This window comes from Falco rusticolus, chromosome Z (assembly GCF_015220075.1).
Source record: "Falco rusticolus isolate bFalRus1 chromosome Z, bFalRus1.pri, whole genome shotgun sequence".
In the NCBI taxonomy this organism is placed as follows: domain Eukaryota; kingdom Metazoa; phylum Chordata; class Aves; order Falconiformes; family Falconidae; genus Falco; species Falco rusticolus.
Genome location: NC_051210.1, coordinates 54,106,972 through 54,131,188, shown reverse-complemented (window position 1 = coordinate 54,131,188; position 24,217 = coordinate 54,106,972). Strand labels below are relative to the sequence as shown.

The following is a 24,217-nucleotide window of genomic DNA, read 5'->3' as shown; positions in this document are numbered from 1 at the left end:
TACACTGGCAAATATATAAAATGCCAGCTTATAGCTAGTAAGTGCCAGAGCGGAGAACACATGGCCCATTCATTTTTTTGCAGAACTGGAAAACTTAGCTTAAGGCGAATAATCTTGAGCAATTTTGTATTCTGCAACTCTCTGCCGTGGGGCAACATCCTTTCAAAAGACTGTGAAGCGTTACGGTTGGATGGAACATTCATGGCTAAGAGAGAAAGTAATTTCTGTAAAGATTAATTACTATAAAGAAGTGAAATGCCTAGAGTTCAAACTGCTTTACTTGATCCCACATACTTTTCAGTAGCTTTGTTACCGCACACCTGAGCCCTGAGCCCGGTGCACGGGAGCGGACCCACCCGCGGGGCCGGGACACCCGCTCACGGCACAGCTGCGCAGGGGGGTGAGGCGGTGGGTCCGCACAGCTGTCCTCGGCCAGGTTCAGGCACAGCTGTCACCGGGTCTTCCCTGCGTGTCCCAGTTTGGAGGGACCACGCTCTTCACTGCCACACACGTGCTGTGAGGAGGGGGCTTCATTAGCAGGGGGCTCTCTTTGCTCGGGGGTGGACCTTTTAGCATGCTCTCTGGGGTACTCCACAGGCGGTTCAAGTAATTTTCTCTTTGGTCTCACGAACCATGTAGCTCTCCTTGACCTTACATTGTTATTTCTTAGCTTCATCTATTTCTGGTGTCTATTCCTTCTCCCAAGGCTGTGTCATGGTAACTGTTTGTAAGGGCTGATTAACACCCTCTTGTTATAGATCTTTACATATTTTGTCTAAATTTCAAGTTGAAGAACAGACTGACCTTCTGTTAACCACCTGCCTGCGTATATTTGCCATTTGCTCTAATACTGAACCAGCCAGCTACAAGACATTCTTAGCAACATCTCTACAGCTATGCAAGCAAACTTTATGTAGATCTACAATGAACAACCTGAAACCTGGCTCCTTATTAATATAGTGTGTTTGGGTCAGATTGGTAAATTATAATGGCAATAGCAGTTGCATTGTCTGTGTTTGGAATCCTGGTAAGATCTTGCTGGATCATCTACTTCATAATGAGGTTACAAGACTCAGGGTAGTCTTAAAAGATTCCAGAATATCAGTCAGCCATTGCACAAAGGTAAAATGCAGCAGGTCCTGATGACTGCAATATTGCTGGCATACTGAACCATGTAGCAAACCACTTACTGAGCAAAGTGCCATAGGGTATTAATAACTGTATTAGTATTAACTATGTTGCTTGTAATTTTTCATTTAAATAAAACATTGCCACCGTATTTTGATTCATGTTTATGTCCAATACTGCTAAAGCATCCACTATTCTGTTGGTGTATGTCCATGTATTTACATGACATGAATACATTTTCTTGCCTTGAAAACGTTTGCTTTTAACTTCTTACACAAAGGAAAAGGTTAATGAGTTCCTCTGTGCTTTGGAGAAGCAGAATTTATTCATTTGTACTTTCCTGCATATTAAACTCTGCAACAAAACTGACACATTGTTGCATGTTCATGCCATTTCATTAAACATATTTTGTTGCCCATTAAATCTGAAAAGTGCTTGAAAGCTTCCAGTGTTGTCTTTCGGCCACATACCTGCACTGAACTTCATATATAGTAATAAAGGTAAACTAACAGCAGTACAAAGTTAAAAAAAGCTATCTACAGCTGCTATCTGCACATCTCATACAAGCTGACAGCTAAAAACCAGCCCTTGAGCACTTTTTGGAATTGACCCTCTGTATTCTACATCCTTACCATTTTCACTTCCTTTCCCCAGAAAATTCTTGGCACAAAGGCAGCTTGGTTTCTAATAAAGAGAATGAACTATTATTTCCCTTGCTGCAAAAATCTAGCTCTCCAAGACCTTCTGTCCACAAAGATTCTACTCTGAGGCCAATGAAAAGACCACATTTTTGTAGGTAGCAGCATCCCTAAATGCCTTGTGCTCACGGGAATATAAAGTTCAGACCCTTGTTCATCTCCTCCTCATCCACTCTGAACTGTCTCTCAAATTTACTCATCAAAAGAGTACCAGAGACTACGGGGCCCAATCTTACCTGGAAAAAAAGGGCAGAATGTATAATCCGCTGTGACACTATTGACACCTAAGCTACAATGTTATTGCCTTCTCTAGTTCCCCCAGAAAACTCCCAGTAAACTCCACTCTGGCTGGGCTCATATGGGCCAAGCCCTGAACGACGCCTGAGCAGCAGGTGTGCCTTCACATTTCCAAACTATTTTAGAATAGCCGCAATTATGTGTTTCAAACACATGCTTTATTTGTTCCTTCCCTGAGAGGCACATCACGAGTCAAGCACAAACGAGTATGAGACAGACTGATGGCCTAATATGTAAATGCTTCAGTCTTTCAATACTGGTTTTGTAAAGTCTTTTCAATTCTGCTAGCTTCCATTTCTGGATGGGAGAAACAGACTGCTCTGCTGCACATTCACTATGTTCTCTGCTTATGCAGAAAAGCAGCCTTCCTTCTTCCCTGTTCTTTTTTTGGATTTACCTTATCATTAGCTGCATTCTTACAGCTGTCACAGAAAAAAATTCTTGTTGAAGAGTATTTTCTAAGGAAAAGGTCTAAGCTTTCAATTTCTATCAGTTTTTCCTTTCCCATTTATCTCAGCAAAAGTAACTGCTGTTTCTGCATACAATCACTTACACCCCAAGTAAGTCTTTACTGACACTCGGGGAGCAAGACAGCAGCCGCTTTTAGACTCTGTTCAGTGCTAAGTTTGCTGCCTGCAGTTGGTTGCAGGAGGAACTCCAAGCTTGTTATCTGGTAACCATATTTGGAAAAATCTTGGAACCACTTCAGAATTTGCAGTAAAACAACACAATCTTACAGCATGTGTGTATATTCCCTGATCATTAATCTCCTGTAAAGGCATCCTTACAAGAATTAAAAGGTATCAGGTGCCTAACTTACAATAAATTACTCCTATTTCTGTATCTCCAGAAATCTCATCCTGAACATTTTTGGTATCGGCATAGATTTAAGAAGCCTGTGTTTCTTACATTTGTAAGTAATCCCCAGGATATGCAGTCCACATACTCTATACCTCTTGGGTTTTGGCCTTACCAACAGGAAGGCCAACTATGATATTTCAGTCAATTCCTCATTCAAAACTTCTGCTTTTTAGGATTTACGCACCCCCTCCTACCACTTCTTAAACTGAAGAAGTGATTTTTAATGCTTTTATGTCCATCATTTTTTCTGCTTTTGTTTCTCTGAATTACTGCTCACCTTGTTCCAGTACCTGATTCTCTGGCTGCAAAATCTGTTCTTTCATGTCACAGACAAGTCCAGGCTGAATTCACACAATTCTGGAATTACTGTTGGAGCCTGTGTATACATACTGGGGAAAATTAACTCATACTTGACCTATTTCGTTCTTTCCACTAAGCACTCTCTACTGGGTACTACAGAGAGACAAATACCCAGTCCAAAGTGCAGCTCATACAAGGACTGCTATACCAGATGTATCACTCACACTCCACGTGCCAAAGCAAGAAACCAAGAAACTCGCTTTCAAATGTGGGGGTTTTTTTGTGGGTTTTTGTGTGTGTGTGTGTGTGTGTGTGTGGTTTTTTGGTTTTTTTTTTTTTTTTTTTACCAAAAGGTTATGTTTTTCCATCAATCTCTTAGGCCAAGGAAGGAGGAAAATACGACAGGCCCCCTGACTTTTTGTGTTTGTCTATCAAAGGTTCTTCTAATATCACCTTGCAGAAAAGCACTCTATAGGAAGGAGCAGTATTTTGAAGGCATAACATGTAGTGAACAGTAGACTACTAGCCAGACAAGCCTTAAAGAAACCGATGTAAGCAATTCCTCATCCTCCCCAGTAGCTAAAATTGAACATAATGCTAAAAATACCTGCTTCATATATTGCATATCTTGATTCCATCATAATTCCACTCATACCTTTTTGTAACCCTGTCACTAATACTTCGATACTCTATTTTACTGCTGCAGATAATTTAAAAAAAGTGAGGAATGATTTTACAAATACTAGCATGTTATGTGGACAGGATCTCAGTGTATATGCTGGTACTAGGCACCCATGACCTATAGACAGCCAAAATAGTCTGATCTTACACTTGTACATTTACTGGAAGGAATCAATATGAACAACTAATTGAAGAAGTATATTGTCTTGTTTTTATGACATCAATATTGACAAGCAAAGTTCTAAATCTGGAGACAATCATAAAAATCACAGTTATAGTGGTTTCTTTCCTATCTTGTTTTCTTGTGCTATTAAACTTGTATAAATGCTATCTGTCAGTGCCACTCACATCCTTAAACGATTTCTTTTTTTAATTAATTTATCTTCTTTGTAAAAAGCAAGGCTAGTTGTCTAACCTTTAGTTACAGATGGGATGCTGGAAGAGGAGTCGGGGCCAAGGATCCTGTTCCCAGTTTTTCCATGTTACTATCAGAACTCTGTACTTCACTGTCTTCATCTGCAAAAGGTGGAAAATCATGCACATTTTAATACACTTCTTGTGTAATAAAGTTAATTTCAAGGAATATTATAAGAAATTCATTACATTTCCTTTGCTTTTACATACCATTTCCATTTAACGTGTTCAGTTCAGCCAAGATTGAAATAAAAGATAATTGTAAGAACGCCAACTTCCTGCAGAACTTCCGGACCAAGCGTACATGAAACAACAATGCATCCTGGTTTCCAAGTTTACTCCAGACATCCAGGTATAAATATTGATCAGCAAATTCAATATTTTGAGAAAAGAAGACATGTTTATCAAGATTTGGTTTATGCAACTGTAGTTTCAAGAAAAATATTTAAAATAGAACATACCATGTCACATTTACAAAAGTGGCTCTTCGACAACTCAATTTTTTTTATTTAGGTGCCTATGTATGTAAAATGATCATGCACCTAATATACAGACTTAGCTATGCAAAAAAATAATGAGATAAAAAATAATCATGTTCAAAATACTTACAGCAGTTTGTTCTTCTGTATTTTCAAGAGAGTTAAACCAAACAGAAGTAGGAACTGTACAGAGAGGAGAGCACCAGACTTGCACTGGTTTCAATAATCTGGCTTAAAGACCATGCCTTTACAGCCATGACATTCTGCAAGTGGTATATCCTTACAGGACAAACTGAATTTATTTTGACAGTGCTGTGTATTTGGTTTAAACTGATATTTCTACAAAAAAAAGTTGGTACAGGGTTAAATAATGGAAACCCACTCCAAAAAATTGAAGTAATTATTACAAGAAAAATCATCATCACAGTGCCGAATAGATTCATACTGCTTTAGAACATGTACTATTCTGATCCCAAATCTGAAGGATACAGTAAAACTGAAAAAGGTACACACAGCAATGACAGTAACTGGTTACTTCCATATAAGAAATAGTTGACTATGTCTCTTTATTCTAGAAGAGACGGTCAACATGGCAAATGTCTACACACGCCACATGGAAAAACGTATGAAGAACAAAGGCTTATTGTATCTTACAATATAAATATCATTTGCATCAAACGAAACTAGCAGGTGTCAGGTTCAGAAACAAACAGGAGAGTTATCTACACACTGTAAAAACCTCTTTATCACAAAAGCCTGCGGATGGTAGTAGTTTACATGTGCTCAAGAGGAATCCTAGAAAGGACTGGTCCATTTAATAAAGAAAAATACACTGAGGACTATTACATTGAAAAAAATCACAGCTTCCCGACCAAGACTCTTTCTTAGGGATTAGGGGACACCAGAAGAGTATTCAGGGCTGTTATTACACTCTTTCGAACTGCTTCTGTTGACTGCTCCAAGAGACATGATACTAGGATAGACGGACCTTTAACATTACATAACATTAACATAACATAACAAACATTAATCTTATTTTGAGTCAGTAAACTCACTTCAGGTGCAGCTTACCGAGACCAGGCTACATGAATTTAAGCCTTTGTGAGCACCTCCTACTGTTCTAAAGGAAACAGCCTCATCATAACAAACATTCGTGCCTTAATGAAAATTATTAATCTACTTTAAATTCAGTTTGGGCTACTAAAATTCCGCACTACCACAAAATATAAGCAAGACCAGCTGAGACAACACCTGCGATGAAGCTATTGACTCCCTTCAAATGCCAGCTTTTAGTAATTTTCTGACCTACTTACGTGAGACAAGTAAGTTTCTCTTCACTTACGAGAATTTTTGCTTCACTTTTGACATTGTACTTACTCTTTGCTATGTCACACAATGAAATCAGAGTGGGTTTGAATGACTTGACAATAACACACATAATTTGAACAGGTACTTCCATGACTCTTAATACTTATCAAATGTAATTGCTTCTAGTATGGTAGAGGCAGAGTCCCTAGAAGAAAACGGTAGTGCACACGCAGAGGTTTGAACAGTGAGGCAAAATGAATGTAATTTTTTACTCAAAGCAAAGTAAAATCATTGTGCAGAATATGTCTATTTAGGTAAATATCAAATATATCATCCAAAATGTTGTAAGTCATTAATATCTCAAAGTTTTGTATGTAATATAGTTCTGAATATCCGTATGTATCTGAAGGGATCTAAAAGCAAGGCATTTTACAAGCTCTGAAAAGCTGAATGTGTTTTCTTCAAAGATTGATTTATATACTTATTTGTTTATGTGTGTAATAAAATGTCTTTTTAACTTCAAGTAAAGATGCAGGTAGTTCTGCTTTTTCATTGTATCTGTGAATATAATCTACTTTTTTACAGTTCTTGTGCACTAAACATTCGGTACAGAGAACAAAATAAAAAGCAAACTGTCAATGGCTGTTTACTTCAATTGAAAGAAAATTTTACTCTGACTGACATGTATATTATCAAAGAAGAGTGATGGCAAGAGGAATTTTATTCACACAAATAACTAAAACATGTTTTTACAAAATAATGAATCATGCAAACCCATTACATAGCAATCTCAAGCCTTTCTCCAATAGGATTTGGAATCTGAACATGGGTCCAGTAGAGAATAGAAGTCCATGAAAATTCTAATACAACTTCGCATGTGGCAAAGTTTATCCTGCCAAATGATAAAATATTTATAAACCAATTCTAAAATATTATTGTACTAATTCAGAAAACTTCAAAGAAATCATTCAGGTAGGGAGCTTCAGTTGTGAGTTCCTCATTTAAGCTTTCCTCACTTTTTATTAGAATTAATTGTAACATAAATCTTCCTACTACATAAGCACGTAGAAAAATATCATGCAAGATTTTTTTCTCCATCCAGGCCACCTGCTATAGCAGAATCCAGTCTTAACCTTTCCAAAAAATGTAGCTATTCAGTCTACAACAAACAATATAAAATTTAAAAAGGAAAACCAGCCATTGTAAGAGAAGAGAAAAATCCAAGAAAGTCAGTTCCAAGGTTCCACCAGTGAAATGGAAATAAAATGTGTTGCTGGTATATATGGTTTTAGAGTACTTAAAATGTCCATAAAGAAATTACCATTCTCTGCTGTCTTCCCTGCTGGAAAGAATCACCTGCAGCATTCAGCTGCAAAATGCAGCCAGATTTAAAAAGTCTTAATATTGGAGGCAGTCATTAGTTACTACTAGGTGTCTTCAAAACCAATTATATAACACCTTTAACAAGAAATACCAAGTGTACCAGGTAGTTTATTCTAAAAGAAAACCAAACCTTCCGTCACCACAAAAACTGACAGCTCAATCTTTCCCAGCCCTGAGGTAATATGGAGATTGCTGACCTAAAATGAGGCCACTTCCTAACTCAAATTTTTTAGCTAGTGCAGAAAAGGAAGGTACCTATGGAAGGCACAAGCCTTTCTTCCCTACGCTTTTCCTGAACTCTAGTTAACTAGTTACTTTTCAGAACAATATTACGGGCAGCCAACACCAAGGGAATAAGCTTTAGTCTTATTCTTCAACCCAAGATCCAAACTGCCAAATTATGTAGAGCAAATGGGTAAAGGAAGAAGAAAACTCTACAGGATGGGGAGCAAAAGCTTAAGCTTTGTCTTGATGAAAATCTGTCTAATAATGCTGCTAAATACAGATATGTAAGCTTTTATCCCTCTTTGAAGTCATAGGTATTAAAAAGGCAACTAACTTTCACGAGTTCTTCTGAAATCTTCCCTTCTAGATTCTAAAAAATAAAATCCAACAAAAAAATCCCACACAAAGATGTCCAGCCTAAGACTGGATCTTCCAAGCAACTGACAGAGACTATGACCTCAGATTTTAACACAGCATTTCTAAAATCATCACCTTCCATCAAATAAGAGGTGCTGGATAGGCACCCTTTCTTTATATGCCAAGACTCAAAAGATACCAAAAAACTTCTCTACTTCCATGAACACTGCAGCAGACACCTGTGAATTTAGCCGATACGCAGAAAATGACTCAGGGGTTTTATCAGATCAAAAGCTGAACCTAAGCCAAATACTGAATACACTGTATAAAAAAGGAAGATTTATGTAATATGTGAATTATTCCCACTCAAAGCACCAATAAGGCCTCCTTTAATACTGTGTGAAGTTTTAGCACCATGCGTCCAGGGAGAACAATTAAAAGCTAAAGAAAAAAAATACAGATCTAGAAAGCATGACTGGTGAAAAAACTGGGTAGCTTGTTATAGCTAGACAGAAGATTGAAGAGTGAACTTGTTACAGTCATCAGATATGTGGAAATACATACAAGGCTGTAAAAATGAGAACAATGAACTGTTCAACACACTTATGAGCTTTATAACAAAACACGGTAGTCCTGAACAGCAAGCAGCATGACTTAGGCTGCTGTCTGGGAAACCATTTCTAACCTTACCACATCACTGGAGATTTTAGGCAATATAACCAAACATTATTAAGAATGGATGAAGTATGGGTTAACCCCACGCAGGATAACAGGAGTATCCATAAGACAACCTTCTTCCCAGCTCCTATGAAATCATGTGAAATGCAAACCACAAAGAGAAGATTAAACAATTTCATTCTACTATATTCCAAAAGCTGAGATGCATTTTAAAAAGGAGGATGTATACGTATGTATCCTGCCATGGTGTAACAGATATACAGATTTTTAAACTATTACCAACACAAAGCAGTACAGCAACTTGATTTATTATATGCAGATTTTTCTGCTTTGCTGCTAAACAGTACACTGGTCCAAAGTTACTAAAATACTTAAAAAACTATACATTATGTAAACAAAACATAAATAAGACAGCATAGTTCTTTGTACAGATAGTTTAGTACAGATTGTTAGGAATTCATGAATATGTACAATTCTGTATCATAGATTGCATTTTTACAATGCATAATTTTTTTTACAGAAACAAATAAAAAATAAATTTGACAAATAAAAAGGAGATATATACTGTCATAAACACACTGGCAAACAGTCCATAGTGTAAGATGGAACATGTGCAAAAGGCTGGATTTCTCCAAACTACAATGTTTAATGAACTCATTGGTCAGAAATGACCTTTTTTACTAAAGAACTCTCTGGAAACTTCTCTCTGACAAACTAAATATTTCTTCCTCCTAAGCCTCACAGGTAAACAGGAAAGAACTATAACCTTCAGTAATTTTGAGTAAATCAACTATTTCAAACAATGTAAGAAATCATTCAAGTTATAACTTCAAAGTCAGAAGAACTCCCCAGAATTTCAAAGTGGCTCATTTGCAGTAAATTCAGGATGCAGCTTTGTCAGGTTTGTCAAGGCAGGATGACTGCGATGTTGGGAAGACAGTTGTAGGATTTCTGCTTGTGGACACAGCAACAGGAGGCAGTAATGAAGACAGAGATGAAACTTCTGATGCTGGAGTATTTATAGCATTTAAAATGACTCCCTCTGGACTGACCAACAGTTTTTTGATAGAAGTGTCCAAGTGAAGCACTGAAGTGTTGCTTGGTAACTGAGGGTTTTGAGGATGAATGGCAGAAACCACAGAAGACGTAGCTGCAACATTAACAGGAGATTTTATCACTGAAGGCATAGACAGTGCTGATGCAGGGAGCGAAGTACATGAGCCAGCTGGAGTACTAAATTCCTGGGGTGTTGCATGCACAATGGGTAAAGCATCCACAGACCCAAAAGAGTTCACAATTTTTGTAGAGCTTTTCAAAGGATGTTTTGATATTTGACAACTTAATGAATTACTTGGTGCTAGCATGATTTTTGAGGTTACTGGATTAACAGCTGGTACACCTTGAGCCTCCTGACTATGGTTAATAGTTAAAGAAGTCTGTTTTGTATTACAAGAAAGAAGAAGAACATGGCTGCCAGCTCCAAAGCCTTGTGGTGGAACAACAAAACAAGTACCATTAATCATTATCTGAGTTCCAGGTGCCAAAGGCATACAGGTGTTAATAACTATTTTCTGTTGAATACAAGGTTCATTCAACTGACCTCCTGCCTTGCTTGTTACAGTTGGTGAAGCTGCAGACATCTGAACAGTAGAAGCGTATGTGTAAGCATGACTTTGTTTCTCTATACTGGGAGGCACCTGCTGGCACTGTAGGGAGGAAAACCTAGTAACTTTACCTGTATTTGGTGATGGAGGGGGCAACACACTCTGAGGTTTGTGAATAACTGCACTACTTGGCAGAGCAGCTGAAACTCCTGATGATTGAAACTGAAGCAGTGTGGGGAACTGGCTTTTTGGTACTGGAGAAAGAGCCGGAACTGCTGTCAACTGAGGAACTGTATGTAACACTTTGTGGGGGGTGGCTACAGATCCAGGCAAGCTAATGACTGGAAATTGCAAAGCAGATGCTAAGCTTTGAGGAGATACTGTTGGTTGCGTTGTTGAAATCAGCACAGATGAAGCAAGATGTCCTGTCTTTACAGTTGATATACCCACACTATTTCCAATATTTGATGTACACAGTCGATTACCCAGATTTTGCCTTATTTTTGAGGGATCATTTCCACCAATCAAGACAGTGGGCTGCATCCCAGAAGTCCCACTTGATGTTACTGAAACAGATTCTACGCATGCATTTACTGTTGTTACTGTAAAGGCATTTTCAGCTTTTTTTGCAACACATACAGATTCATCAACTGACACAGCACTTTGACTCACAAAATTTGGAACAGGAACCAAAGTACTACTACTTGTCAAAGACAGCGCCAAGCCCATGCACTTTTTGTCTTCTCCCTTAGAAATGGCAGAGTGCAATATATTAACTGGTGCAGCCTGTTGTGCATTGGCTTTAGTATTTACAATGGTTTGACCTATATTTAGTCCAATTTTCACATCTTTTACTTGAGCAACAGTTGGTGATGAATTTATTCTTACCCGTGCTCCTACTGTAGTTGGGATCAGAACCACCTGTGGTTGCTCTGTGGCACTAACAAAGGTTTTGCTTAGGGAAGAAGGAAGGTTATGTTTCAATGACTCTGCAACTAGATTGGTGGTTGATGGGACATTGGCAATTTGTGTGTTAATGAAAAGCAACTTCTGAGCATTAACAGCAGATGCCAGAGATGGAATAATACTGACTCCTGATGCCGCACAGGGTGATAAAACAGGTGGATTTGTAACTAATGTAAGTTTCTGGACTGCAGTACCACTGATGAAATCTCCATTTGCTGCTGAAATAGACTCAGATTGTATAACAGGATTTGGTTTGGTTTTAGTATCAGCTTGTTGCTGCATTGAAGAATTTGGAGTTATGACAGTGTTATTTTGTCCAATGCTAGTCACACTAATAGGACCGTTTGGAGTTGCTGACATCAAATTGGTAGCTAATGAAATGGAGGATAAAGGAGGAGAGGACACATAGCAGGAGTTCGCTGTTACTTGACCCAAAGTGCCCCCAGCAGCCGGCTGCTGTAATGTGAATTTGATATTTGCTTCCATTGTCTGGGTAAAATCAGCTGGGAAAGCTGGAATGTTAACAGAAGAAGCTGTGGAGGGGGAAAATCCTGAAAGAGATGATTGTCCAGTATGTGGGAGACCAGATGTGGCTGTTGCTACAGATGGAAGAGTAGAGCATGGTAACGCTGTGGTTTTTGGCACAAGAAAGGCCTGAAGTTGAGGTGTGTAAGTGAAAACTGAACTAGAAGATAAACTACTAGGTGAAATCTGGTCTGGGTTTGCTCGCACTTTAACAATTCCTGTATTTCCACCTCGTGTTGTGACGAGAATAGATTGTGATTCTCTTACACACACAGTCTTCAGCTCTTGCCTAGTTTCAAAGGAGTCAGTTGTCTGCTGTGATGCCAGACTGTAACAGGTAGAAGCAGTGTTTGTAGACCCACTTAATGCTGTTGCTGGTATCAAAGACTGGCTAGCTGTAGAGAGATTAGATGAAGTCAAAGACACAGGGCATGTGGCAGTTGAAACTGTAGTCTTGATCTTCTCAGTTTCTGTTTGGCTCACCTTAGTTACTGATGATAGTAAGTTACCTGCTGAAGTTACAGCAGGCAATGGTTGCATAGTGTTCATAGGACCAGTCATTTGTGACAAATGGGTACTATTCTTGTTAAAAATTGTACTAGGTGACTGAGTGGTAGCATTTGCAGGGCCTGTTACCAGAACAGGTGTTAAAGAAACACTGGCATTTGATATTTCTGGTAAAGTTGTACAGTGCAGCTCAGATGATTTTTGTTGTAGTGACTGAGTGTCCTTGGACACCATTTTTTCTTCCTTCTGCTGAATAAGAAAATTCTTAGGTAAAATAAGAACTTGTTGCATGACTTTTTCTCCTGTTTTAGAGTCAATCACAGGTTGCATTTGAATTTTTACAGAGCTGTTGTGAAGGTCTATTGGTACACAGTGGCCATTTGTCATTTTGTATACCATTTGTAAAGCAGTCTTTGAACTGGTCTGGCAGGGTAACGCTGGTTTTATCAGCGATGATTCCAAAGGTGACAGAAGTGGCTTTTCAGAAGTAGACACATTTATGCCTTGGGGAGGTGACAGTTGATTTGTTAAGGTCACTTTGTTCCCAGTACTCTTGGCAAGCAAGGCCTGGATGGGTTTGGTCCCTTTCAGAAAGTTTGATACTGATGTTGCAGCATCTGTCAAGGAAAATGATTCTAGAGTTGACCCTTCAAATGGTTTCAGCTCAGTCACACAACTAACTGGCTGCAGGCTACTTTCTGAACTCTGAACCACAGTCTCATTAGTGCCCAGCTTAGCTTTCTTCCTTGGTGAAAAGTCATTAGTGCTTTGATCCAGACAACTATTTTGCTTGGACTGTCGTTTAACAAATCTGGGCAGTGTCTTCTGTATTTCTTTAGAAGTTGATTCTTTTTTCAGAATTCTGCTTTTTCCTGCAGGTAAATTCACTTCTAATAGTTTCATTTCATCTGCAAGGACATTAGAACAGAAACCATTTTACACATTTGCAACTGGTAACTCTAGATAACGATCTTACAATATCTAGCTAAAGACAAAATGCTAGTTTGCAAATGTAAGGATATATGGAAGGCGAATGTCTGCTTCTTTAAGGGCATCTGGTCAAGGACCTTTTTCAATGCAAAAAGGGGGTAATAAGGAAAGGAGGAAGTCATAAGCATGAACATACAGGGACACAAACCTGACCAGCATGGGAGACAATGTGGAAATTGGTCATTCACACCAATTGATGAGGGCATGTGAGAGTGTAAGAATGTTTTATTCCAGCAAGATTATCTTGAGGGAAAAAAAAAGGGAGAAGCCACGCTGTGCAGAAAAGCATGGCAGAGAGGAGTGAGAAAAAAAACATAGGAGAAACAACACTGTAGACACCAAGGTCAGTGAAGGAGGGGAAAGAGGCGTGCCAGGCACTGGAATGGATCCCCCTACAACCCAGGAAAATCATGAAGCAGGCTGACCCCTTCCCACAGCGGACCATGGTGGAGCTGGTATCTACACTGCAGCCTGTTGAGGACCCCATTCCACAGTGGGTGACCTTAAGGAAGCTGCAGCCCATGGAGAGCCCATACTGGAACAGGCTCCTGGCAGGAACTGTGGCTTATGGAGGACCCACACTGGAGCAGTCATACCCTGAAGGACTCTAGACTGTGGAGAGGACTGAGTGAAAGACTGTATTCCATGGGAGGGACCTCAGGGCAGAGGTGTGTGGAAGGAGCAGCAGTGACAGTGTTATGAACTGACCTCAGCCCCCAGTCCCCATCCCCTCTGTGCCACCTGACAGGGGAGGTGGAAGAATTGGCAATGGAGTTCAGCCTAGGAAGAAGGTGGAGAAGGGGAAGGTGAGGGAAGCTGTTTTGGGTTTTGTCTTTGTTTCTCACCATCCTACTCTATTTTTAATTGGCAATAAATCCAGTTCATTTTTCCCCAAGTAAGTCTGTCTTGCCTGTGACAGTAAGCGGTGAGTGACCTCCCTGTCTTGACCCATGAGCTTTCCCATCTTATTTTCTATCCCTCACCTGTTATGGAAGGAGAGTGTAAGAGTGGCTGAATGGGTGTCTGGCAGCCAGCCAAGGTCAACCCACTATAAACAAATTCTGAGCAGGTCTATTATGTTATCCCAGAAACAGTTAGGCAAAACCATGCACTAATCAGAATTTTCATCTTGATCATGTCTGTCCTCTTCCAGTCTGCATCTGTCAGACATGCATCACAACCTATTTCAATACTGTCACAGTAGTAAAGGTAAAAAGTAGAACACAAGTTCACATAGGAAAATTAAGGTCCTGAATCAACTTGATTCAGCTCCTGAATCAAATTCAAGCTATAAAATGCCAGTAAATGCTTACCATTGTCTGGGTGATCTTTTCTGGGAACCTCCACATGTTCTGCAGACTCTGAAGATTTACCACATATTACTGCAAAAGAATCTTTGCCATATTCAACTTCACTTTCATCATTACTGCACAATTCTCTGGTAAATTTATCATGGTCTGGATGTCTTTTAAAGTCATCATAGTCCTTCTTCAGTCTAGACCTTGAAAATAACAAAAATAACTTTACTAAAGAATGAGACCCTTTTTAACATTCTTTTTTTCCTTTGTATTTGATGCCATACAAAAAGCTGGTGTAAAATTGCCTGTGCCCTTCAAAAAACTTTAGGGTAGCTCCGTCTGCAAGTCTCTAAAACCCAGAAAAAGTGAAGTGATGGTAATGTCCCTGAGTCAAGTTATGTCCATCATTGTTTTACTGCATCCATCTTCTATTTCTTCCTTCATCTTGCACTGTGCCAACTGTACCTGTATGGGCTTGTGTATTAACTGTAACAAGTTTATTTTTTCCTCTGATGGCAAGCCCAGCTAGAAAATTAACTAAATCTTGTTTTTCTCAAATGCATCATGCGCTTGGCCTAGCTATGGGACTGTAAAGTAACTTCCTCCTTTAAGAAAACTTTATCTCTGGGCCATTAGAACAGCTGCCACTGTCATTTCCATAGGCTCACACTCCACTAAATGTGTATATGATGAACATACATAGCTGGTCTACTCATTTGAATAATGTTCAGAAACATATCCACTTACCTTGATACTCCTGAACTGCTACATATTTCCAACTGTCCCTTCTTCTAAACCACTTTTTAGATGAGATCTAGGGGGCATTTTAGGGTATTTCAGTGTACAAATACAGTGAACTACAGGATTCAACTGTATCTAACACAGTAACTAACACAGTATCCGTAAGGATTACTTAGCAAACAAGTACAGCAATTACAGCAATTAGCACCGTGTGTGGAATAGAATCTAGGCTCTAGTCTGGATCTAACCCTTATGACAGTTAAGAACAAAATCTTAAGTTTACTCATTCTCACATGTTAAAATATCAGCTGTTTGCATTGAGTACAGCAATGGGCAGCTGCTCTCTAAAGGATGGAGAGGGAGAAGCCAAACATGATGTTAGAGCTGGTAGGGCATAAGCCTCACCAACCAGAATACTTGTGAATGAGGGTGCACATCAGGCCTAGCCGTGGTAACCGGGTTTAAGCAAGAGCTCAGATTAACAGGCAACCTCCTGGTGCTGAGGCAGGTGGTATGATGTCAAGGTGGGAAGTCAAGTCACAGGTTCAGATCAGAATCAGGTCCATGGTGATGATGCAGGTCCAAGGTCAACCTGAGAGTCAGTCCAGATCAGCGGGACTCATGGGCAGGCAGGGTAACTGCTGTAGTTGATCTGGAAACTGGCATTCCTACAGCAGAGACTGAAGGCTGCAGAATGACCCGAAGTGGGGATCCTGGGCCCATGGGCAGGTGATGTGGATAGAGGCCCAGGTGAGGCTGGTCAGGGTCAGTAAGACCTAACAGTTTACTCACAGCTTTGACACTCTCACTGAGAGAGGACAACCTTGAAGTCTGTATGAAGATCTAGTGTGGACGATACTTCAACTCTGTCATTAGGATTTCGAGCTTGAAGTCTAGGTGTAGAAGAACTATAAGAAGACACCACGGAACTACAGAAGGACACTAGGGAACCACTACTGTACTAAACTTCTGTACTACTTCTAGATAGGAATTTGCTTTTTTCTTTTGAGGAACTTCTACTGTGGGGCCAGTGAACAAATGTGATCAGTGGACACAAGCAGTTCACCTTAAGCTCAGTGCCTGGGAAGGTTATAGAGCAGATAGATGATCCTGAGCGCCATCATGTGGCACGTTTGGGTTTATGAAAGGCAGGTCCTGCCTGAGGAATCTGACCTCCTACAAGATGACCCACCCAGTGGATGTGGGAAAGGCTGTGGATGTTGTCTACCTGAACCTTAGCAAAGCCTTTGACACCATCTCCCACAGCATCCTCCTGGGGAAACTGGCTGCTCACGACTTGGACTGGTATACTTTATGCTGGGTAAAAAGCTGGTTGGATAGCTTTGAAAAGACCAGAGGACCGTTCAGAAAGGGGAAAAAAAATAAAATTTGGCTCATTAAGAGTGCTCCTATTAAAGACATCAAAAAAGGAAGGCAGAAAAACTCCAGACTCTTATTCCACACTGAGGTCTTGCCCAGAATCAAGCTCTGCCCAGCCCTCGATAATCTAGAAGGCAACACTGAGGTTAGTAGCTGGCTGAGACACCCTTTAGACACTGCAACTGCAGCTAGACTTGCAGTGCTGCTGTTTACACCAGCACAAGCAATCTTTACTCAGTTTTTTCCCTTCCACATGACACACCTTTCTTCACCACTGTCACTGGCACTACACAGCTCCCTAGCAGCTACATAATGAACCAGACCAAGGCACTGGTACAGCTTCCTTGCCACCACCACCCCCCCCGCCCCTCCCAATCCCCTGCCGCTTTTGCCCCTCTTCCCCACAATTTGTAAAGATCGTTTTTCAGCTGGAGCTGTTCCCTGGTATACTATGTCTGTCCAAACATCGTGGAAATACTTAGCTAACATTGCTGAATAAACCAGGGTTACAGCCTTAAATATACATCCTGAGAAATGAGTTAATCTCAGAAATTATTCTCTACTCTAAATGCATGCTTCTCTAGCTACCAGTGCACAGATGTGCAGGACCTCAGCTATTGTCTTGCTAATACAGTTTGTTACACGGTGCGGGGGAGCGGCCCCAGCCGCGGGCCGGGACAGCCGCTCACGGCACGGCTGCGCAGGGGGGTGAGGCGGTGGGTCCGCACAGCCCCGCACCTCCCAGCGCGTGCCGGGACACCCCGCACAGCTGTGCTCCGGCAGGTTCGGGCACCGCTGAGTCTCACTGGCTCTCACGAGCATCGTCCCCCTCGAAAGGCACAGTGTGCTTTCTTTTCACAGGCGACTGCTGTGAGGAGGGGGCTTCATTAGCAGGGGGCTCTCTTTGCTCGGGGGTGGACCTTTTAGCATGCTCTCTGGGGTACTCCACAGGCGGTTCAAGTAATTTTCTCTTTGGTCTCACGAACCATGTAGCTCTCCTTGACCTTACACTGTTATTTCTTAGCTTCATCTATTTCTGGTGTCTATTCCTTCTCCCAAGGCCATGTCTCTTAACTATTTGTAAGTATTAACTAACACCCTCTGTTTTTCAAATTCTTTCTTGTTTTTCATTGCAGATATTTATAATTTTTTTCTAGATTTCAAGTTTGATCTAATACTGAGCCAGTCAACCACACAACCACCCAGTTTCAGACTAGAATTCACTCATATTAGGCACAACTCATATATAGTACTTCTACACATTTTACATAACAGTTCTGTAACCATATTTAGCAAACAAGGACTAACACTGGGCACCAAACCATTCCATAGCAGAGTTTACATGAAGGATAGAACTGGAAATCCCATATACAGGAAAACTGAAATTCTTTCTAACAGTAATACTATCTGCCACATTTACAAAAGAGTCTGAATTCTATAAACAGGAAGAAATGAACTACTAAGGAAAATGAACAGAAACTTGAATAGAAAGGAATAGAAAAAAGTAAAGTCTGTACTTTGGTCCATTATCCAAAGCAAAATGTTCAACAACATCCTAAATTTCCAAACAAGGATTTTATTTCATGTATTATATCCATAATAAGCTACTGAGGAACAAACACTTAGTAGTCCTACCCATTTACTGTTTTTAGCACTATGTTGTTGGGCTTTTTTTTAAACACAATACCTTTTACACTTTTCAGCATTAGTTCTGCACAACCTGTGTAATCTGATTCCTTCACACTTAACATTCAAGCAGCTGCCTAACTTGCTAAAGCACTTCCAGTGCCTCACTCCTCTCCTCAAAGTATTTTCATTTCATTTATGTGAGAAGCCAACTTACTAACCTTTAGAAGGTGAATTTTGTTCTGTTTTCCATCCCATGCACTATTGTTAAAAAAATGAGCAGCTAATTACCTGTTTCTTTGAAATGCTTTCATTAGCTTTGGTTCCCATGGTAACAGTTCATTAAGCAGTCTCATCAATGTACCATGCAATTCCTTTACTGCTTGCTTCCGGTGGTACCATCTTCCCTGCAAACATAAGTACCATTTATTTATCATTGCATTAGACCTGAATCTTGCTATATTGTATTAGTAGTACAATAATCCTTGTAACTAACACAGCATATGGAGGAAAACAAGTGGAAGACAATATTAAGTTTCACAGTAACATCCACCCTCAACCTGTATAAGACATCAATACTTTTCTTTTTTAATAATATAAAGAGATAATGTCCGAGTTAAAAATGCAAGGATGTTCACTTTTTACGGGTCAAACTTAAAACTGAAGCAGAAACCTACAAACACACCATGTGTTTAAAATTACTTAAATGAGTAACAGACATAAGCAGTAATCCATTCAGGTCAGGGAAACCAACCATGTATGTACATTTTTAAGATACAGATAAAATTTCACAGAAAATCTTACCACAACCTCATTTAATGTAAGTGATATCATTTATATCATTATTATTTACAAAAATAATTTGCTACAGTTTTCAGGGATAAAAGCCACACAGGTTTTGCATTACATTCTTTTATTTCTAGAATTCTAGACAAAGGGTTTTTTAAAAAGTTTTGCAAATTGGTCATTTATGAATTTATGAAGTAACAGGCTACACAGAAAAGACTAGTTTTCCAACATAAAAGCTTTAAGCTTTTAACTCAAATGTATATGATTTTCTTTGTATATAATCTTATGGTCTTCTATGAAGAATTAGTAAGTCTGGAAAAGCTGAATGAGGATAAAAAGACACTGGGAAATAACTAGCATGTATATACATATATACAGTGCGACTGTGGTGGCCGTAATACGGCAGAACACATTTCCTAACTCTCTTAGATACCCCTTATAAATATTTCTTCTCAAAACTTTGTTCTGTAGTTTATTACATAAAAGACTGAACAATGCATATATGTATAACAGCTACAAAAAGAGATGTGGTATACTCTAGTACTTCTGCCACTTTACTAATTCTGTGCATTTTACATAAATGAGCATTTTATCTCCTGCCTTGTCAGAGAGGATGTAAGGCAGTAAAAAGCCTGATTCTGCAAGAAAAAGAAGCTATATTCATTTGATTTCAACACCTAACAAATAATTCTATTCATAGTAGGTGGGATCTAGGTGGAGTAAACCTTTCAGCTTTCTTTGTTCAACAATTTCCTGACCCATGGTCTCCTTATCTCCTTCAGGTGCCCACCTTATCTTTTCTAATTATTCAGAGTACATCCCTTTACTTTAACATCCTCAGTGGTGTATCCCTTTACTTTAACATTGTCAGTGGAACCTTTTCTTATTATTTGTTCCTTTCTCAACACAAACAGAGCATCACCCAGAACATTGTACCAAACTCATCCTGACTAATCTTTTTAAGACCTTGCTCTGTTTCAATAACCACTTACATGTTACCTAGCAAAGCAAATAGCTACTTGTCATTCTTCAATTAAAATTACAAAAGCGAAGATTTTAAGCAAGAAATTATGCCACATTACCACATAATGGTTAGTGTTGAGCACACAGACAAGTCAGCAAACTGTATTCTGATATCCTTCATTTGTGGCCAATAATATTTGCACATGTAATGCACTGCAGCATAAAACCTGCCATTGAACACTGCAACAGAAAACAGCCCCTGTGTATACTGTAGCCTATGAAGGCATTTGGTATCACCTCCTAATGTTAGCAGTCATCAGAATTAATGGCTAACATATAAAGAATATTACATGAACAGATTTATATCTATTTTAAGATATACAAAACATTTCATAGACAGTTTTAAAACAATTAGTTTATATACTACACAGTATTAGTGGATTGTATCAAAACAAAAATCAAAATGGCAAAAATCAACAATGGCACTGTTGGAAGAAGGGTTTGCTGGAGTCAAGAAGACGCTCAATATGAGTTATGCATCTTGCTCAACTTTATTAGTTTCTAACACTACTTACATAGAGCTGATACACATGCATATTCGTAAAGCAGAAATATAATAATTGGTTAGTAGTCTCTAAACACGCGCGGTTCTCACACCCCTAATTAACATGACTAAAATGAGCATTCTATCCATGTAGCTAATTGTGTTGCTGTGCTGCAGCCTTGTAGTTTGTTACTCCCTATTTTCCCATACCGCTCCCTATCTTTCTTGGCCCTGCACCTGCTTTGCCAGCAGCTGTAGCTTGTTACAGCCACGGCCTGTTGGCACGACATAATTACTTGGTCTCAGGACTCACGAATAGCTCAAGGCTACCTTTCTTGTTATCTTCAGCACAGCAACTTCAGTACAGTTCTGATTACAGGCCTATTCTAATACCAGGCCTGGATTGTGCAGATCTTCAGAGATTCTAAGGCCACGCTTCTGCAGCCATTCTTCTACATGGCACTACTGTCAGGATACAGAAATGCTGTACATACATTTGATAGAGCAAAAAATGGAATGTGTGAAAACAGTCTTCAAAAGATATGAAAAAATACTACAGAGTGAACACAACAAAAATTATTAATTTCTGAGAACTCATCTTTAAATAAGGCTAAAATCTTGGCTTAAGTAGGAAAAAAAGTAAGAAAAAGAGTAAGATGAGCCAGATAAATATCAGCTGACCACTGAGTAAACTTGAAGTGATAACTGTATTATGCATTGAATAGCCAGATGCAAGGAAAATGTCATCAATAGCAGACTTCAAGACTTTACTGCCTTCAAAGAAGAATACATACAAGTCACTATCCTTGCTTACAAAACTGAACAAAAAACTAACCATAAAACCCCCACCCCTGCCCCCTGAATTCCAGAGCTAGTTTTTAATAAAAATCAGTGTCCTCTGGATATAATCTCTGGAAAAATCCACATTTGCTTCCAAATAATTTTAATGCAAGTATTATAGCAACATGATTTTCTTAAGAAAATGTAAATTAATTATTTCTTTGTATCTCAATTACTGATTTTTCTTACTGGGGGGGCTTAGGAATTGATGATAAAGCTGTTAGTGGAAACACACAATTTTAAGCCATGACAAGAATTTTCTTCCCTCAGAAATAGTCAGGACACATAACAAACATGGGCCAAAAGACTGAAAAAAAATTCCTAACTTTTAAAAATTATTTTGGTTCAGTTGGTTTTCTGTGCAAACCAGAATTCTGTGCAAAAAAGATTTCTGCAAAGCCCAGATGTTACACAAATTATATGCTGTTATTCTACGATTCCTTAAAAATTACAACAATAAAAAAGGACATAAAGAAAGATTCTATAACCTTAAGATACATCACTACAAAATCCAGCATTTTATTTCCTATGCAATTTTATTCTCTAACACAGTCTTGCTTTTTTTCCAGTGGGGTGGTGGGGGGTGGTGGGGGTGGAAAGCAAATCAAGAATTGATAACGGTATGACTTAACTCCCTACTTGAGCATTACACAGCTACCTACTAATTTCTACAGATAATAAACCTGCCTTTACAGATGTCTGTGTTGCAAGTTCTTTTCAGTAATACTGAATAACATAATACAGGAGAAGAGCTACAAACTGAAGCCTAGGAGTTCAGGCTGGACCTTAAAAGTATATTTGCATCAGAAACACACGGCATTAGAACAGGTTGTGCAGAGAAGCTGTTGAATTGCCATTCTCTCCTTCTGGTTTTCAGAAGGTGGCTAATCGGGTTATGGATGCTTAATGAAGCACTGACAATAGCCCTGCTTCAAGGTGGGGAGATCTTCAAATGTCCCTTTCAAGTACTGCAGAGTTCCTTACAATGAAAGACAAAAACCTCTGAGTATGATCTGATGTTATGGGTTAACTAACTAATCGAATGCAACATAATGGCAGCGGAGAAGGAACTGACCACAGAGTAGCCATGACTGTTCCACTCTTAGTCGTCAAAATACAGTTCAAAAAAAATCCCACCAGGAATGGTTTAGTGAAACAGCCGGGTTACTATACAGGAATAGCTATTACAGCCCTGCAGTTCAGTCCTCTTGTCAACAAGCATCTGGAGAAATGGAGATCTGTATGCACTGCCTTCTGGAATCCAGCAGGTTTTTGTTAGTAGACATGAACTAAAATTATGCAATTACATCAACCCAAGACAGTACTTCAGATGTAAAAACAAGTCTTTCTCTACCACTGAAGAGCTTGGTCTTAACAGATGTGTGAAGAAACTGTTCTTCTTCAATTTACTTGAGCAAATTCTAAGTCTGATGACAGCCTGCATTCCTAACTGATTATTTAAATAGAAATATCCAGTACATAACTTGGGTGTGTACTCAGTTATGTTCTTATGTGATCTGTAATTCACATTCCCAGTACAACTGCTTCTATACCTTGGATCTGACTTCTAGAATCATAGAATTATTTAGGTTGGAGAAAACCTTTAACATTATCAAGTCCAATCGTTAGCCTAGCCCTGCCAAGTTCACCACTAAACCACACCCCTAAGTGCTGCATCTACATGTCTTTTAAATATCCCCAGGGATGGTGACTCCACCTGAATACCTCCCTCAGCAGCCTGTTCCAATGCTTGACCATGCTTTCGGTGAAGAAATGTTTCCTAATATCCAATATAAACCTCCCGTGGCACAACTTGAAGACATTTCCTCTTGTCCTCTCCCTTGTTACCTGGGAGGAGAGACCCACTCCCACCTGCCTACAACCTCCTTTCAGGTAGTAGACAGCAGTAAGGTCTCCCCTGAGCCTCCTCCTCTCCAGGCTAAACAACCCCAGTTCCCTCAGCTGCTCCTCCCCTTCCCCAGCCCCTTGCCCTTCCCTGGACACGCTGCAGCCCCTCTACGTCCCTCCTGCAGTGAGGGGCCCAAACCTGAACACAGGGTTCGAGGTGCAGCCTCACCAGTGCCCAGTGCAGGGGGACAGTCCCTTCCCTTGCCCTGCTGGCCACACTGCTCCTGACACAAGCCAGGGTGCTGCTGGCCTCCTTGGCCACCTGGGCACACTGCTGGCTCCTGCCCAGCCGGCTGCCGACCAGCACCCCCAGGCCCTTTCCCACCAGGCCCTTTCCAGCCGCTCTGCCCCAGCCTGTAGCGCTGTGTGGGGCTGGTGCAGGACCCGGCACGGAGCCTTCTTGAACCTCATCCAGCTGGCCTCGGCCCATCGGTCCGGCATGTCCAGATCCCTCTGCAGAGCCTTCCTGTCTTCCTGCAGATCAACACTCCCTACCAACTTGGTGGTGTCCGCAAACTTACTGAGAGTGCACTTGATCCCCCTCATCCAGATCACTGTTAAAGATGTTAAACAGAACTTAGTTACCGTCTTGTTCCAGGTAGTTACAAACAAAATGCTATCTTTGTCTGGAAACACAATGTAAGGAATTGACAACCGTACAAAAGAGAAAAAAGTCCTAGACAGAAGACAAGTATAAAATGAGACTTTCAGCTGTGTTAATTTACAA

The 24,217-nt window shown here is 39.9% G+C and overlaps 1 protein-coding gene across 2 annotated transcripts in view; it reads right to left on the bottom strand.

Moving 5' to 3' along the window:
• Positions 1-6,869: 6,869 nt before the first annotated feature.
• Positions 6,870-24,217, bottom strand: part of KIAA2026 (KIAA2026 ortholog) — a 55,073-nt gene continuing 37,725 nt past the window's right edge. For both annotated transcript variants that reach the window (XM_037373239.1, XM_037373240.1), the window contains 3 exons: positions 18,738-18,853; positions 14,715-14,902; positions 6,870-13,319 (listed from right to left, as the gene is read on the bottom strand). In XM_037373239.1, coding sequence (XP_037229136.1) covers positions 9,691-13,319; positions 14,715-14,902; positions 18,738-18,853 — 3,933 coding nt within the window. In that variant the 3' untranslated portion in view covers positions 6,870-9,690. The remainder of the gene's footprint in view (positions 13,320-14,714; positions 14,903-18,737; positions 18,854-24,217) is intronic.